The sequence below is a fragment of the Equus caballus genome, chromosome 9 (genome assembly GCF_041296265.1).
Source record: "Equus caballus isolate H_3958 breed thoroughbred chromosome 9, TB-T2T, whole genome shotgun sequence".
Lineage (NCBI taxonomy): Eukaryota > Metazoa > Chordata > Mammalia > Perissodactyla > Equidae > Equus > Equus caballus.
Genome location: NC_091692.1, coordinates 36,016,402 through 36,031,714, shown reverse-complemented (window position 1 = coordinate 36,031,714; position 15,313 = coordinate 36,016,402). Strand labels below are relative to the sequence as shown.

The window sequence follows — 15,313 nt, the reverse complement described above, 5'->3', positions numbered from 1 at the left end:
AGTGGCATAGTGGTTAAGGCCACATGCTCCGCTTTGGTAGCCCAGGGTTCGGAGGTTTGGATCCTGGGCACAGATCTAGCACCACTTGTCAAGTCATGCAGTGGTGGCATCCCACATAAAATAGAGGAAGACTGGCACAGAGGTTAGCTCAGAGACAATCCTCCTCAAGCAAAAAGAGGAAGATTGGCAACAGATGTTAGCTCACGGCCAACATTCCTCACAAAAAGCAAAACAGAAATTCTTGGGAGCCAGCCCAGTGGTGTAGTGGTTAAGTTCACTCACTCTGCTTTGGGGGTGCAGGGTTTGTGGGTTTGGATCCCAGGTGCAGACCTATAAACCATGATGTGGCAGCATCCCACATACAAAATAGAGGAAGATTGACACAGATGTTAGCTCAGCGACAATCTTCCCCAAGAAAAAGAAGACTGGCAACAGATGTTAGCTCAGGGCCAATCTTCTTACCAAAAAGCAAAAAACATTTCCTATTTTATTCAATACAGTATAATCTCTTTCTAAAATAATTTATTGTGATGCTCAAATTATCCCAAATTTTGCCTGTGACACTTCCCCATCATACTCACTTCCTTGATTTATGTTTCAGAAAATACAATATTCTAGGTTCATCTTGTATTTTCTGTATCCCAGGCTGGAATCAGTCATTTTCCCAAGGGGTTCTGGTTCCTTCTAGTGGAAAATGACATTTAGAAACCATGATGTGGGCACTAGGTCTGCTCATTACTGTTAAGGTATCACTACTTCTAGGCAGGCCCTTTCAATGGATAGAACTAGAATATGTCTGTGCTACACACACAAGCTTTCATCTTTATTTCTACATTTATTTACCCACATATGTATGCATATATAATTGTGCATGTCTATTTGTGCGTGTGAGTGAGTGAGTGAGAAAGCCAGAGAGAGGGGGAAGGAGAGAGACAGGGAAGGAGAAAGACAGGGAAGGAGGAAGGATCATGAGTTCACACTGACATATCCACCTCCTATCCAACACCATAGGTTCACTTTAGTTTTTTCTCTTTCTCTTTTTGTAACTTCCTTTTCTAATAGTGAAAAACCTAGCTTCTATTATCCTTACTCTATTTATTTATTTGATCATCCCTCACGTATTTCCCTCTTTACCCTGCCTGGACCCCCATACCCCACAAGGCTGCCTCAACATGTGGGTACCCCCATCCTGCTCCAGCTCTGACCCCCATGCCAGGCCACCCCTCCAGGCTGCCTTCCTCATGTTCCTCAGGAGTACCACAGCTACCACAACACCTACCTCCCTCGGCACCACCTAAAGGCCTGAGGACTGAACACTTCAGGAAGAGGAGAGGAAGAGGACCTCAGATGACTAACTCACACAAAAGGAAAAACAGTCACTCTACAATTTTGAAAAGATGGAGCAGATACTTGCTAATCAAATGGTCAAAATGAACACGACTGGCAATGGCACCAACTGCCATCATGATGCTATGAGGAAGACACGGCATCAGTTCTGGTGTTTCTGCCAAAAAGGTATAAGCTGAATCTCACCATGAGAAAACATTAGTCAAACCCACATTGAATGACATTCTACAAATAAATGGCCTGTAATCAAAAACATCAATGTCGTGAGAACTAAGAAAGGTTAAAGAACTATCCCACATTAAAAGAGGCTAAAGAGTTGTGACAATTAAACGCAACACATGGTCTTAGACTGAATTCTGGACCAGGAAAAGTACAGCTATAAACATGGCTATACAAGAAATTAATGGGACAACTGAAAAATTTATATGTGGACTGTAGATTAGAGAAGAGTAACGTATCTATGTTATTTTTCCTGATTTTGATAATGATGCTGTGGTTATATAAAAGAATGTCCTTGCTCTGAAGAAACATATGTTGCAGTATTTAGGCATAAATATCCATGATGCCTGCAACTTACTCACAAAGGGTTCAGGAAAAAAAGTCATGCATAAATATACACACATATATATAATTATCACACAATATATATAGACAAAGTACATGCAATAATACTACAAATGACAAAATCTTAATAACTGGTGACTCTGGATAAAGAGTATATAGGAGTTCTTTTTACCATTAATGCAATGGTTCTGGAAGTTTGATATGATCACATAAAACGTTACTAAAAATAGTGGTTGTCTTAAAGATTACGGACTTTCTTTTGTTACTTAATTTCACTTACTCTCTGCTTTTCCCTATCTTCTAATCATCTAGAGTACACATATTTATCAATGGATAAATCCTTTCCTTAAAAGAATCACAGTAATTTCCCTTATTAATTTTAAAATGGACACAAATCTTTTCAATGAGCTGATAGAATTAAATTCAAAAATACAAATAAAAGTACCAAAAAGATATTTGCTACTAGATACATTTTTTAACTAAATCCATGTATTTTTAGTGACCTACTCAAATAGCAGGACTTCTTATGTAACATGAATTTTAAAAGCCTGCACAAGCTGTAAACGTTAATTAGTTTGTATTTTTTATCTCTAAACAATATTTGTTATTACTATCATCTACAGAAAAATCTCCCAAAATTGTGACTCTTTCTTCATGAACTCTGAATACATATCAAGGATGTAACAAAAACCAGACATAACGAATGAAATTTGTACATACCTTTCACTTAATGTTTCCAAACCAACAATATTTAAATTGAACAATAAAGTAATGATTTACATAGATGAAACTTTACAAAATAATACTTGATTTTCTACATTGATAGTCAAGTTTAAATTCTTACCAATACTTCAACATCTGTCTCCAAAGTGAATCTTTCTTTTGATTCCATCTGATAACAATGTTCCTTCTCATTCTGGTTCAAGTAAATCTGGTCCCCTTAAGTAGTTCAGGTACTACTTTTCTTGACTAGTAATACTTTCGCCTGGCCAGATGAATTTTTCTTTGAACCATTTCCCAAACCTACTTCTGTGACAATTATTCTCAACTGGCTAACATTAGTGCTTCATCAGTTGTATTTGAAAAACCAGTGAAAATCAAGTGAGCTTAGGTCAAAATATAAAATTACTATTGAGTTTTCCTACAGTTTTAATTTCCGTTTGATTTATTCAACAAAAGTTTTTCGCAAGGCAGTGTATTAGGAGGTATAAGGAGTTCAAGATATCTAAGATAGAGACTTGCCCTTGAAGATTTTATAAATCCTGGTAGGATATAAGTGAATAAAATTAAAAACAGATTTAATGCCTCAGTTATAGTTCCTATGTCCCAATTAAGCTGAAATAAATTGGGGAGATTATAAAAATACTGATCAAACACATTTTGAATATGTTGGGTTCAAATTTCAGAAGTTGCAAAAATACAAATAGCACTGTCATTTTATTTCAGATATACATCATAATTCTCCTAAACCATACCTGATAAGACTGAAGTTTTCAGATATCCATCAAGGCTGGGTAGAATGTCCTTATAATAGGGCTGAATTACATGTTTGCAGATGTAACCTGACCATTCTTCTAGAGCATTCAGGCCTACTTCCGCCAATGGAGTATAGCTCAGGCCCAGTTTAAAAGCCATCTATATGTTAATACAAACAAGGTAAACTGAAACGGAGAATTTAAGATTTAAAGAAAAAAACACCAATTAATTGTGGTTTCTAATGAATAAACCTTTGTACTGCCAGAGCACCAGACACTGCTGGAGGCAAGGTCATTATTAGGAAAACAAGCACTACCAATCTACATGGTTGGTATTACACTGCAGACTTTCAACATATGCAAGGTTTAATCCTCCCATCTACCTGTAAGGGAAGCTCAGAGAGGCCAAGCCAGGTGTCCCAAGTCCCAAAGCTACTAAGTGGCAGAAGCAGAACTTGAACCAGACCAGGGATGTCTGATGGGCAAGCACCTGCTGTGATTGCCAGAGCAAGACCTTGATTTTTCCATGTTTTCTAGGAAGCATAACATTGTGTGAAGAAATGGATTTGCTCAAGACAACGATTCTACCTGCAATGCAGGAACGTAGGCTCTAACATCAAGTTCAATGATGTCATGTGGCAGGGACAGAATAAAGGTCAAACAGGAGGCCAAAAGTTCATCTTTGTATTGCTTCATTTTAATTGATACCTTAACAAGAAAGAAGAAGAGAAAGATAGCACTGTGTACCTGAATAGAGTCTACAATTTGAAAATCAACTAAAAAATATTTACCATATTCTCAAGTATGAAAAATGATCATGTAGCCTTTATATGATATGGACATGTTCATTTACAAATGAAGCACTGATCTCCAGGAAAAGTTCATTTGTTGAAGTAATTAATTCCCATTATATGAAAAAGCTAAAGAATCTATTAATTTTGAGTTGTCATCACTCAAATTATTTTAAGAAAACTCAAGGGATTTTTGAAGCATAAGGATTTCCCTTGTTAGTGTTTTTTAATCCCTTAATTCCAATCTGGATTAAACAAACCAATTTTTAAGTAATTACATTATTTATGATCACTAGGATTTTATTTTCAACATACATTAATTTTTAAATAACCCATGATAAATCATTTAAAAATTACCTCTTTACTAAATTTTGCAAACAAAGCAAAGCAAGAATACTTTTCTAGGTCCTCAGGAGACTGTTTCTGACTCTTTGGACCAACTCCCTGTTGAATAAAACAGTAAATTAGTACAGTGAACAATAATCAGGTAATTCTGTGTCCTAATCCAGCAGTTCCCAGCCTTTCTTCCAAGGGGTGAATCAGTGTTCACTTTGCCAAGGTCTTGTGCAGAGGGGAAGGAATATTGGCTCTGAAAACAATTCAGGCAGAGGCCAGCGAAAAACAGAGCATGAAGTGGGAAGTAGATGGCTAGTCAAAAGCCACAGGCCTGGCTAAGTCCATTCCCCCTTCCTCAGATTCCATTACATACACCTATGAGAGGAGAGACCTGCTCACCCTGTATTAACCAGTCAGACTGCTCAAGACTGACTGGAACCTTAGGTACACTAATCTAGCTATTCCCAAACTTCACTAGCCACAGAGCACCTGGGTGGCCTGTTAGCACAGACTACTGAACCTTGCCCAGAACCTGAACCCAGAGTTTCTGATTAGATAAGTCTGGAGAGGGCATGAGATCTCCCAAGTAATGCTGGTGCTGCTAGTCCTAGGACCACACTTTGAGAATCTCAGTTAATCTAACATAATTAGCCAGGTACTTGTAAATCAGAACAGAAAATGCTAGTAGTTAACTTTTTAAGAGTGTCATTGAATTGCCATTCACATTATCAGTTTTTAAAAATACAGATAAAATTAGAACTTAAAATTGCAATATGCTATAATCTCCTATTTTATAATGTACTTATACATGCTCACGCAATCTAAAAAAAACAGGAATATTCAATCCTCCAAAAAACACTTACTTCAAAATACTTCATTTTCTTGGCATTTCTCACAGCAACAGAAAGCAATTTGTAAAAACCACTGATGAGTGGTAACCGTGTAGACTGCAAAATTAATTCATACGCAAATGAGTAAACCCATGGCTCAAAAAATTCTACATGTTTCTCAGGAAGAATCTCTCTGTAAAAACAAATTAAAAGCTTAATGCAGAAACTTTTATCATATTAATATTTTTATTCAGCTATGAAATTATGAGAGACATAATCAAACAGGTCTACGATTCCATTACATAACATTTTCAGGTACATCTATATTCCTTTTATTCCATACCTGAGGATATTTTAAATATAAAAATAATGATAATTTTAAGTTGGTACATTTAGATATACTTTAGGTTCATGAAAGCGATAGCTAAGTCTTTTGCTATTTCATTTCTTACGTATATTTAAGTGATTTTCCTACATTATAGGAATATAACAGCCAACAACTGATAATTTTCACTCTTAAATAAGAATTTTTTTTTAAATACCTGCAAAATTCCACCAGGTTAATGAAAGCTGAAAAATCTTTAGGTTTAGCAGGGTGCAAGTTAGCCGCTGGATCTGAAGTCGGGATCACCCAAACACCAGTAGCTTCAGTTTCATCCTTAAAAATTAATTGTACCAAAACAAACAGTATACGATTCAATCACACAGTCATTCAACAAATAACTGACTAACTGACTTCACAGTCAAGGCCTGACGCTATGAGGAAAAAATGCAAAAGTGAGAAAAGAACAGATGGGTCCTCAAGAGCTTACAGTTTGATAAAAATGATGGAAAATAAGAGAACACGTGGGAAGTGAAAAAAGAATAGTACAAACACATGGGGGGGGGGGGGCATCATTTCTTGAAGGAGCTAGCAATGATGCCTTGACAGAGGTAGGATTTCAAAACATAGAAAGTATCAATAGCGACTTGGAGTTTTCACAGTAAGAAACAGAAGAATAACAGTACTATGTAATATTAACAATATTAACATGTTAAGTTGGTGTTAGCAAATACAGAGAGAAATGTTAAGCAAGTAGTTAGAAATACAGACTAGAAGCTGTAAAGGAGGATAGGGCTGGAGACTGGCTTTATTTGGCAAGTGCTAACAGAGCTGACAGCTGACCTGTTGGAATTAAGCAAGAAGGGCAGGAAACAAAAGAGAACAGAAAACAAGAGAAAGAAAATGCAAGGGAAGCCCCTGAAAACAAGAAAATGATAAAGACATGTGTTCTCAGAAGCAGGTTTGTTGGCTGACATAGTTCCAGTAAGTCTCTTTTGGCAAGTTTTTTAATGAAGTTATTCTAGACATACACAAAGCACAAAAAGCAATAAAACATACATTGGTGTTCCCATTAACCAGCAGAAAACATTGAACATTACGAATGCAATAAAGTGATGTGACAAATGGCCTTTTCCTGTTTCCTTTATTTATCCTCTGCATATCCTCCCCATTATTTCTTGTCTAACTCCACAGTATTGCAGTAGAAGTACCTATGCACTAACTCTAACAAGCATAACCTAGTCTAAAAAAAAAATCATGAGGCTCAAAAGTAAACTAGATGTTTTCCAGTGGAACTCAAGCTCTTCGACATTAGTTCTATTATCATAGTGTTTTTTATCAAAACTCCTCAGACAAGAGTAGAACACTTTCTAGCTGGCAGCCTTAAGCTATGATTTATCTTTCACCCAGGCCAGGAAAACTGGGTACAGAAAAAAGGGAGGGTGTGTTATTCCTTTTCTGTCTCTTGTCTATATTCTACTATCTCAAGAACACATTTAATACTTTTCACCCAGAGTTAGAGTTTCCTTAGCTTTCCATATCCTACTGCAAAAAGTCACCTCCACACAAAATAAGATTTGAGTCTTTACTATTGCTAACGAATGAGTAACAAGACTAGTAAACAGTAAATAACTTTTCAAAAAGGCTGTTTTAACATATTAAACATATAAATTACTTTTTGAATAATCTAGTGATAACATTTTCTACACATTAGGCTATTCAAATGGAAAACTATCAACAACACATATTAACGGTGAAGAAACCAATTTCCTGCAATATGCCACAAATGTACTATTTTACCCTGAATATTTATATGCAAAGAGAGATGGTATAAAAATGATGAAAACTTATTATTGACAAAAACTTCTAACCTCTTGCTCCCCAACATTCTGTTTTTCTAGTGTAAGATCCAATTTCTCAACAATCTTCAAAACTGATTTTACAAATTCATCATACAGCAAACGATTCAGACTATGAAGGGAGGAATTCACAAAGAGAAATGCTTCATCTGCTAAAAGAGAATCCTTTAAATAAAGCAAAACAATAAACTTCAAACTTTGTACAAAAAAGTATCAGTATGAGTATTAAATAAGCATCAGATGCACAAAGATGTACATGCATATTTAGATACTATGGAAACTTTTACGTAAACTATAGCAGACTTACGTGGAAGTTTTCAAGCTGCAAAATGTAGACACCATCCTAAATTATTAGGACAATATCTTTTCAGTCAGATACGACTTATCCAGTCATGTAACAAATACTTCACTAAGTACACAGTAGTGAATGAGAAGATGTAGGCTAATGCTTGTCAAATGATTTTCCCCAATTAACTTGTATATGTGTACACCCACATATCTATGCTATACACATACATATGTATTATGTTGCGCATACAAACATATATACATAAATGCATACATATATATGGATAAATTTCTATCTACCCTCAAGATGCATTTAAAAGTATCAATATCTAGGGGCTGGCCCCGTGGCCGAGTGGTTAAGTTCGCGCGCTCCGCTGCAAGCGGCCCAGTGTTTCGTTGGTTCGAATCCTGGGCGCGGACATGGCACTGCTCATCAAACCACGCTGAGGCAGCATCCCACATGCCACAACTAGAGGGACCCACAACAAAGAATATACAACTATGTACTGGGGGGCTTTGGGGAGAAAAAGGAAAAAATAAAATCTTTAAAAAAAAAAAAGTATCAATATCTATCATTTCTTTAAAAGTGAAACTATTCCACCAGTCTAAAACTATAGACCAATTACTTGGCCTTTACTTAGTCAAATACTCTATGGAACTTAACCTGAAAATATACAGATACCTAACATCATACATAAGAAAGAGATATTTTAGGTAAAATTACTAATACTGCTATACTATCTTACCTCAATAAAAAAGAACTAAAAACTCCTAAGATTTTTCACAGGACAGGAATTATCTGACAAAAATTGCTTTTCCTAGACTATTAACGTTTTGTCAAAGTCTATGTTAAAATAGTGGCCAGCACCTGGCTTCAAGTAGACATTAAAGAAACATGTGATAGAAATATGTCAGGCAGAGTCACTATCCTAATCATAAACGATGTAAATAATAGCTGTGCACCAATCTTCTTCATACCTATTAAATCAATTGGATTTATCTTCATCTTTAACAAGTAAAAAGAGAATAGCTCTTCCATGGTGATAATACTACTATGTTTTTGTTACCTAAGAGGCTGGATCTCTTAGAAAGAACAACTTAGCATCAACTATACTGCACTGAGACACTTCAAGCTAAGATAAGGACGCAGCTACAGCACTTAATTAATTTTAAATGACTTCTATGATTTTGCTCCTTTTAATCGTTTTTTTCCTAGTCTCAACTTTAACTATCCTAACTTACACTTTTTAAATTTTTTATTACTTGAAGTACTTTAAACAATTATTAAAAGTTAGTAAAACATAATTCTGAAATAAGTAAGTCTTAACTGTAAAACTATGGTGACTAATAAAGAGGAACTAGGGTACTTTTATGGCTTTAAAATTGTCATTTTTACCATCATCTGGTCACAGCTCAGGAGATATCTAAAAAGATCCAAATAGTCTTTGTATGTGGGCATTTTCCATTTGCCAGTTCTAGCTTCCTCTGATGTATGATAGTCTTCGGATTCAGACCCAGCACCCTAGGCAGGAAGACAACATACCAATATTTACTGATAGATTTATAAACTAAACACTGATGCTAGAAATTTCTGATTTTCAGAATTTTTAAGCTATAAGAGCCACCAGTAGGAGACTGTAATTTGATTGAAGAAGATAGTATATTATGAAAGCATAATAAAAAAGCAAGCTAAAAAAAAGTCATGACATTTCTAATTGGGACTACAACAGTAATGCACTAACAAATATTTCAAAACAATATAAAAGGAATGTGTTATAAATCATTTATCTCACTTTCTTACACAGGTCAATCTCTCATCTCATGCTATTTCCTGAAACTTCAAGTAACTCCTGTAATACATCTAAGTATTTTGTCCTAGAGTTTCAAGAGAGAAAATGTTATTTTTGTAAAAATGTGTACACAATAGTAAAGTTATGTTTAAAGATGTTTCATAACTTAGGGGAAGGTTTTTCATCTGGAAAAATATAGAGGTATTACTTCCTACATTTTTCAAAATGTCACAGCTAAAAACATGACTAACAACTAAAAAGGCCACTTCTGCATATTTACAAACTAAAAAGCCCAGCAACATTTCTAACTCACAGTGACAAAAGATTAATTTTCAAATAACTAGATTCAGAATTTACCTTTTGAAAGACGACTGGTTTAGAACATATTCTAATTAAACCTTGATGCACTGAAAAAAGAAAATGAAAACAAAAATGTAGGGAACACTGAAAAATACAACCACTCAACAAAAATGACAGCCATTATTTTTTTTAATATAACTTTACCTCTCAATTTTTTCTCTAATTTGTTAATATCTTTGGTTTTAAATTTTGAACTATTAAGATTCAGACGCAAAAGAAAGAGAAAAAAGGATGGAAAAGGGAGATTTGGGTCCATCAAAAAATTAGTTCTCCAAAATGCATCAAAAGATACAGAAGAATTTGGCAACCAGATGTTCTTTATCTGCATCAAACAACATGTTAAGAATTCATTATTCATCACCGTAGAAACAAGAGTGAATTCCAGACTTACCCACAGTACTAATGCAATTCCAGAGAACTGGTCCCTTTTCTGCTAAGGCTAGGAAAACTTTCACTATGGCTCTACAACACACCGGCTGCATTTTTGGACTATACTGTGGGAAGCTGTCTATCTGTACCACCATGAGATGTTCCAGAACTGGAGTATACACCTCAGGAATCTACGAGAAATGGAGAGCAAACTAAAGTTAGGGGAAGAAATAAATAAATATAGGAATAATAGAATATTTAAAGTAATTACAAGTCGATTAGATACATATTAGATAGATGAAAAAACTATCTAATCTGCTAATCAGTTTAACATTTATTATTGTGACTGTATTAAAAAAATCAGAATAAAAATGTCTGACTGAGGGGGCTGGCCCTGTGGCTAAGTGGTTAAAGTTCTGCACTCTCCACTTCGGTGGCCCAAGTTGGCAGGTTTGGATCCCAGGAGCCAGGAGACCTACTCCACTCATTGGCCATGCTGTGGAGGCATCCCACATAGAAAGTAGAGGAAGATTGGCACAAATGTTAGCTCAGGGCTAATCTTCCTCAAGAAAAAAGAGGAAGATTGGCAACAGACGTTAGCTCAGAGCAAGTCTTCCTCACCAAATAAATAAATAAATAATAAATTCTTATTTAAAAAAAAAAATGTCTGAATGATACCTAAGGTGTAATTCTACCCCAGGCAGCAATCTTAATCTTTTAGAAAGACAGAGTAACAAATAATTTTTCCTGCTTTGGGTAACAAAAATTCAAGTTTCAAGACAACAATTCTATTGACACAAAACACTAACTAAAAATGTCACCCAGGGGCCAGCCTGATGGCACAGCAGTTAAGTTCACATGTTCTGCTTCAGCGGCCTGGGGTTCTGCGGTTCGGATCCCAGGTGCGGACATGGCATGGCTTACAAGCCATGCTGTGGCACATGTCCCACTTATAAAGTAGAGGAAGATGGGCATGGATGTTAGCTCAGGGCCAGTCTTCCTCAGCAAAAAGAGGATTGGCAGCAGATGTTAGCTCAGGGCTAATCTTCCTCAAAAAATAAATAAAAATAAATTAAAAAATGTGACCCAGATCACAATGGTGCCTGTACTGAATGCATACAACTCATATGACCCCATTAAGTTATTTGAAGAACTGAGATTAAATAGTTTAAATTGTGCTCAGTGTAATTAACCATTTCACTTACTGTATCAAGGTAAAGCAAGACACTTGCAATAGATTGGAGGAAACTGGGCATCTGGTAAATATGGTCATCAACAGTATCTGTCTGGGTGAGGAACAGCTGCTTGCAGCGCTGAATGAGCTCTACGTACATGAAGTCAACATCTTTTGCATTTATAACCTTGCAAGGCTTTAGGAAAGGTAAAACAAAAGTCTTTATCAATCTTATCAATGTCAAAATAATGATATTTAAGGTGTTGTGTTAAGCCACACAATTATAAATTGAATATTAACAAGCTTTTTAATGGAAAAGAAATACAGATATAAAATACAGCATATCTTATAAAGATGCTTTTTAAAATAATCTGTAATTACATTCTAAATATTTATTCATACCCAAAACATCTACTGATCATCAGCTATATTGTAGGCACTATTTAGATAGTAGGTATCAAAGACAAATGAGACGTAGTCCCTGCCCCAACGAGGCTAGCTGCGCAGAGGAAGAGACTGAGAACTCAACTCAGTTGGAATCCACTAGTACACCACGTTGCACCCTACACCCAGAGACACCTTTATAACTCACATATCTGATAAAGCTACTACCCAACTTCAGATTCCCCAAAGGTTTCTTCAGACTTCAGATGTAGTCTAGCCTCCTTGAGGATCTGACTGCTTTATCTTTTTAGAGTCCTCTCCCTTCTTCCTTTTCTGTCACACTGTAGCTACACTGCGGACTTATCTAACCACAGTGAACAAGGTGAAGTTGGTTAGACCATACTAGTATATAAAGTTGAAAAGTCCATGCTCTCATTTACCTCTGAGCCTTCTCACATACTGTTTCTTCTGCCCTAAGTATATTTAAAGGTGTCAAACGAGACGCATGGAGATGAAGATTTAAAAAAAACAAGGGAAAGGGAGAATTTGGAAACAAATGCGTAAATATCGGAGGTGGAATGAGTAGTAAGAGTGGAAGGCTGGAAAGAGGGACTCTCTTTCCCTGAAACAGGGGAGTAGACATTGATGGGCAGATTTGCAGAAAGAGAGGTGGCAAGTGATAGTCTCTGTAAAGTAGAAGTCATAGAGATCCATTAAAAGGGAAATAACAAATGCTATTCTCAATATTTTTAAATATACCTCTGTCAAAAGAACTCTTTTTAACATGTGGAGTGATATCAACTACAATTTTATCTCATAAGATAAGCATAAGGGACAGCATAGCATAGTAGAAAAACAAAGTATTTCTACACTTCAGACTTGAATTTACGTTTTGGTTCTGTCAGTTATTAACTATGTGTCCTTTGAGAAGTTACCTAATTTCTCCGGGTCTCAGTTTCCTCATCTGTAAAGTGAAATAATACTCCTAAAAGCACTTAAGAGAGTTATGACGATTTGAGATAATACACATACAGAATTACAGTAAATAGTAAGCACTGAAAAAACAAGTTGAGAGCAAACAACAATATTCTCAGAAGTGTAAGATACTATTTAAAAATGCGATAAATTATGTTCCTTTAAACACTCAAATGAAATTAAAAAGATAAGAGTAAACTAAGGAGTCATACGCCTGCAAAAAGTCCATATCCACGAATTGCAATTGATAAATCCTTGCTATTTGAATCCATGTTCCTGATGATTCCATAGAATTGCTCCATAAAGTACTGCAGCTTATTCTTATGCCTTTCTGCATCTTTTGCCACCATAAAAGAAACCTGCAATTGCATAATATTTACTTTTTAGAAACAAAAGCAAATGTTTACTTTTTGGAAAGCAAAGAAATCTATACAAATGTGAGAAGGCTAGAATTGCTTAATTAAATATTATCAACATGTTGTTATAGTTCCATACAATTGCTTTTAGTCATAAAGAACCAATGTTTCGATCTGCTGAGTTTCCATCAAGTTCAAAAGAGCCATTCTCTTAAATGAGATTTTATTATATGTGATGTGTCTTTCCCAGAGATAGGGACTGAAAGAGACCAGGACAATGCAGGAAAACATATGCACAAAAGAGGTTTTTTGTTTTTTGGGTTTTTTTCAAAGATTTTATTTTTCCTTTTTCTCCCCAAAGCCCCCCAGTACCTACTGAATAAAAAAAGAAAAGTTTCTTTCCCAAAGGAGTAATGTTTAAATTTAAAAATACACATACAATAGTCAAAACAATAATGGCAAAGAAGAAAGAAGCTGGAGGACATCCACCACCTAATTTCAAGATTTTAATAAGCTAGAGGAGTCAATGAGTGGGGTACTGGTATAAGGACAGACACAAAGGTGAATGGAACAAGGAGTCCACAAACAAACCCACACTCATATGGCCCACTGATTTTTAACAAAGGTACCAAAGGTCAACGGGGACAAAAAAGTCTTCAGCTAATGGTGGTCAAACCAAAAGCTGGGGGAAAAATATCAACTTCAATTCCTACTTCACACCATACACAAAAACTGATTCAAAATGGATTATAGACCAAAGGGCTGGTCTGGTGGTGTAGTGGTTAAGGTTGCACACTCCGCTTTGGCAGCCCAGGGTTCACAGGTTCGGATCCTGGGCGCAGACTTACATACCACTCATCAAGCCATGCTGTGGAGGCATCCCACATACAAAAGAGAGGAAGACTGGCACAGATGTTCGCTCAGGGACAATCTTCCTCAAGCAAAAAGAGGAAGACTGGCAACAGATGTTAGCTCAGGGCCAATCTTCTTCACCAAAAAAAAAAAAAAGGATTATAGACCTAAATGTAAATGTTCAAACTATAAACTACAAAACTCCTTGAAGAAAACTAAGAAGAAACCTCTGCAATCTAGGATAGGCAAACAATTGTCAAGGAGGACACAGAAAGGAAGAGCCAGGTAGAAAACTGGTAAAATGCACTTAATCAAACTTTAAAACCTCTGCCCTTTGGAAGAGTCTGTTAAGAAAATGAAACGGCAAGCCACAGAAGAAAATTATTTGCATTATCTATAGAAAAGAACTTATATCCAAATTATATAGAGAACTCTTACAACTCATTAATAAAAGACATATAACCTAATTTTTTTTAAGATTTTTATTTTTTTCCTTTTTCTCCCCAAAGCCCCCTGGTACATAGTTGTATATTCTGTTGTGGGTCCTTCTAGTTGTGGCATGTGGGACACTGCCTCAGCGTGGCTTGATGAGCAGTGCCATGTCTGTGCCCAGGATTCGAACCAATGAAACACTGGGCCACCTGCAGCAGAGCGCGTGAACTTAACCACTCGGCCAGGGGCCAGCCCCCCATATAATCTAATTTTAAAATAAGCAAAATATCTGAATGAATACATCACAAAACAGATATAAGAATGGCTAATAACCACAGGGGAAAAAGATCATCATCCATACTCCTAGGGAAATTCAAATTAAAACCACAGTAGGGTAACAATATACACCGATTAGAAGGGCTACAATTAAAAAGACCGACAACAGTAGTGTTGATGTGGGTAGGGGTGACTGGAACTCTTATGCATTGCTAGTGGGAATGGAAAATGGTGCAACAAGTTTGGAAAGGGGTTAGCAGTGTCTTGTAAAGTTAATATATATCTACCTCGTGACCCAACAATTCTACTCCTAGGTTTCTATCAAGGGAAATGAAAACATATGCCCACAAAAATACTTGCTCATGAATGTTCTTAGCTGTTTTATTTAAAACAGCTCAAAACTGGAAATAACCCAAATGTCCATAAACAAACCACGGCATAACCTTATAATGAAATACTATCTGCACCACAGTTCAGATAGGTCTTCATGGACTACCATGGGAATGTAATCACCATTGACTTATAACACTGCT

General features: G+C 36.0%; 1 protein-coding gene across 4 annotated transcripts in view; it reads right to left on the bottom strand.

Annotated features, from left to right (window-relative positions):
• Positions 1–15,313, bottom strand: part of PRKDC (protein kinase, DNA-activated, catalytic subunit) — a 202,058-nt gene that overhangs the window by 171,525 nt on the left and 15,220 nt on the right. For all 4 annotated transcript variants that reach the window (XR_011421174.1, XM_070221373.1, XM_070221374.1 and 1 more), the window contains 11 exon segments: positions 13,077–13,223; positions 11,537–11,701; positions 10,354–10,522; positions 9,960–10,009; positions 9,209–9,334; positions 7,537–7,689; positions 5,886–6,001; positions 5,377–5,536; positions 4,535–4,621; positions 3,975–4,094; positions 3,387–3,546 (listed from right to left, as the gene is read on the bottom strand). Coding sequence is in view for 3 of the 4 variants with exons in the window: in NM_001163858.2 (NP_001157330.1) it covers positions 3,387–3,546; positions 3,975–4,094; positions 4,535–4,621; positions 5,377–5,536; positions 5,886–6,001; positions 7,537–7,689; positions 9,209–9,334; positions 9,960–10,009; positions 10,354–10,522; positions 11,537–11,701; positions 13,077–13,223 (1,453 nt within the window). In the remaining variant the exon portion in view is untranslated.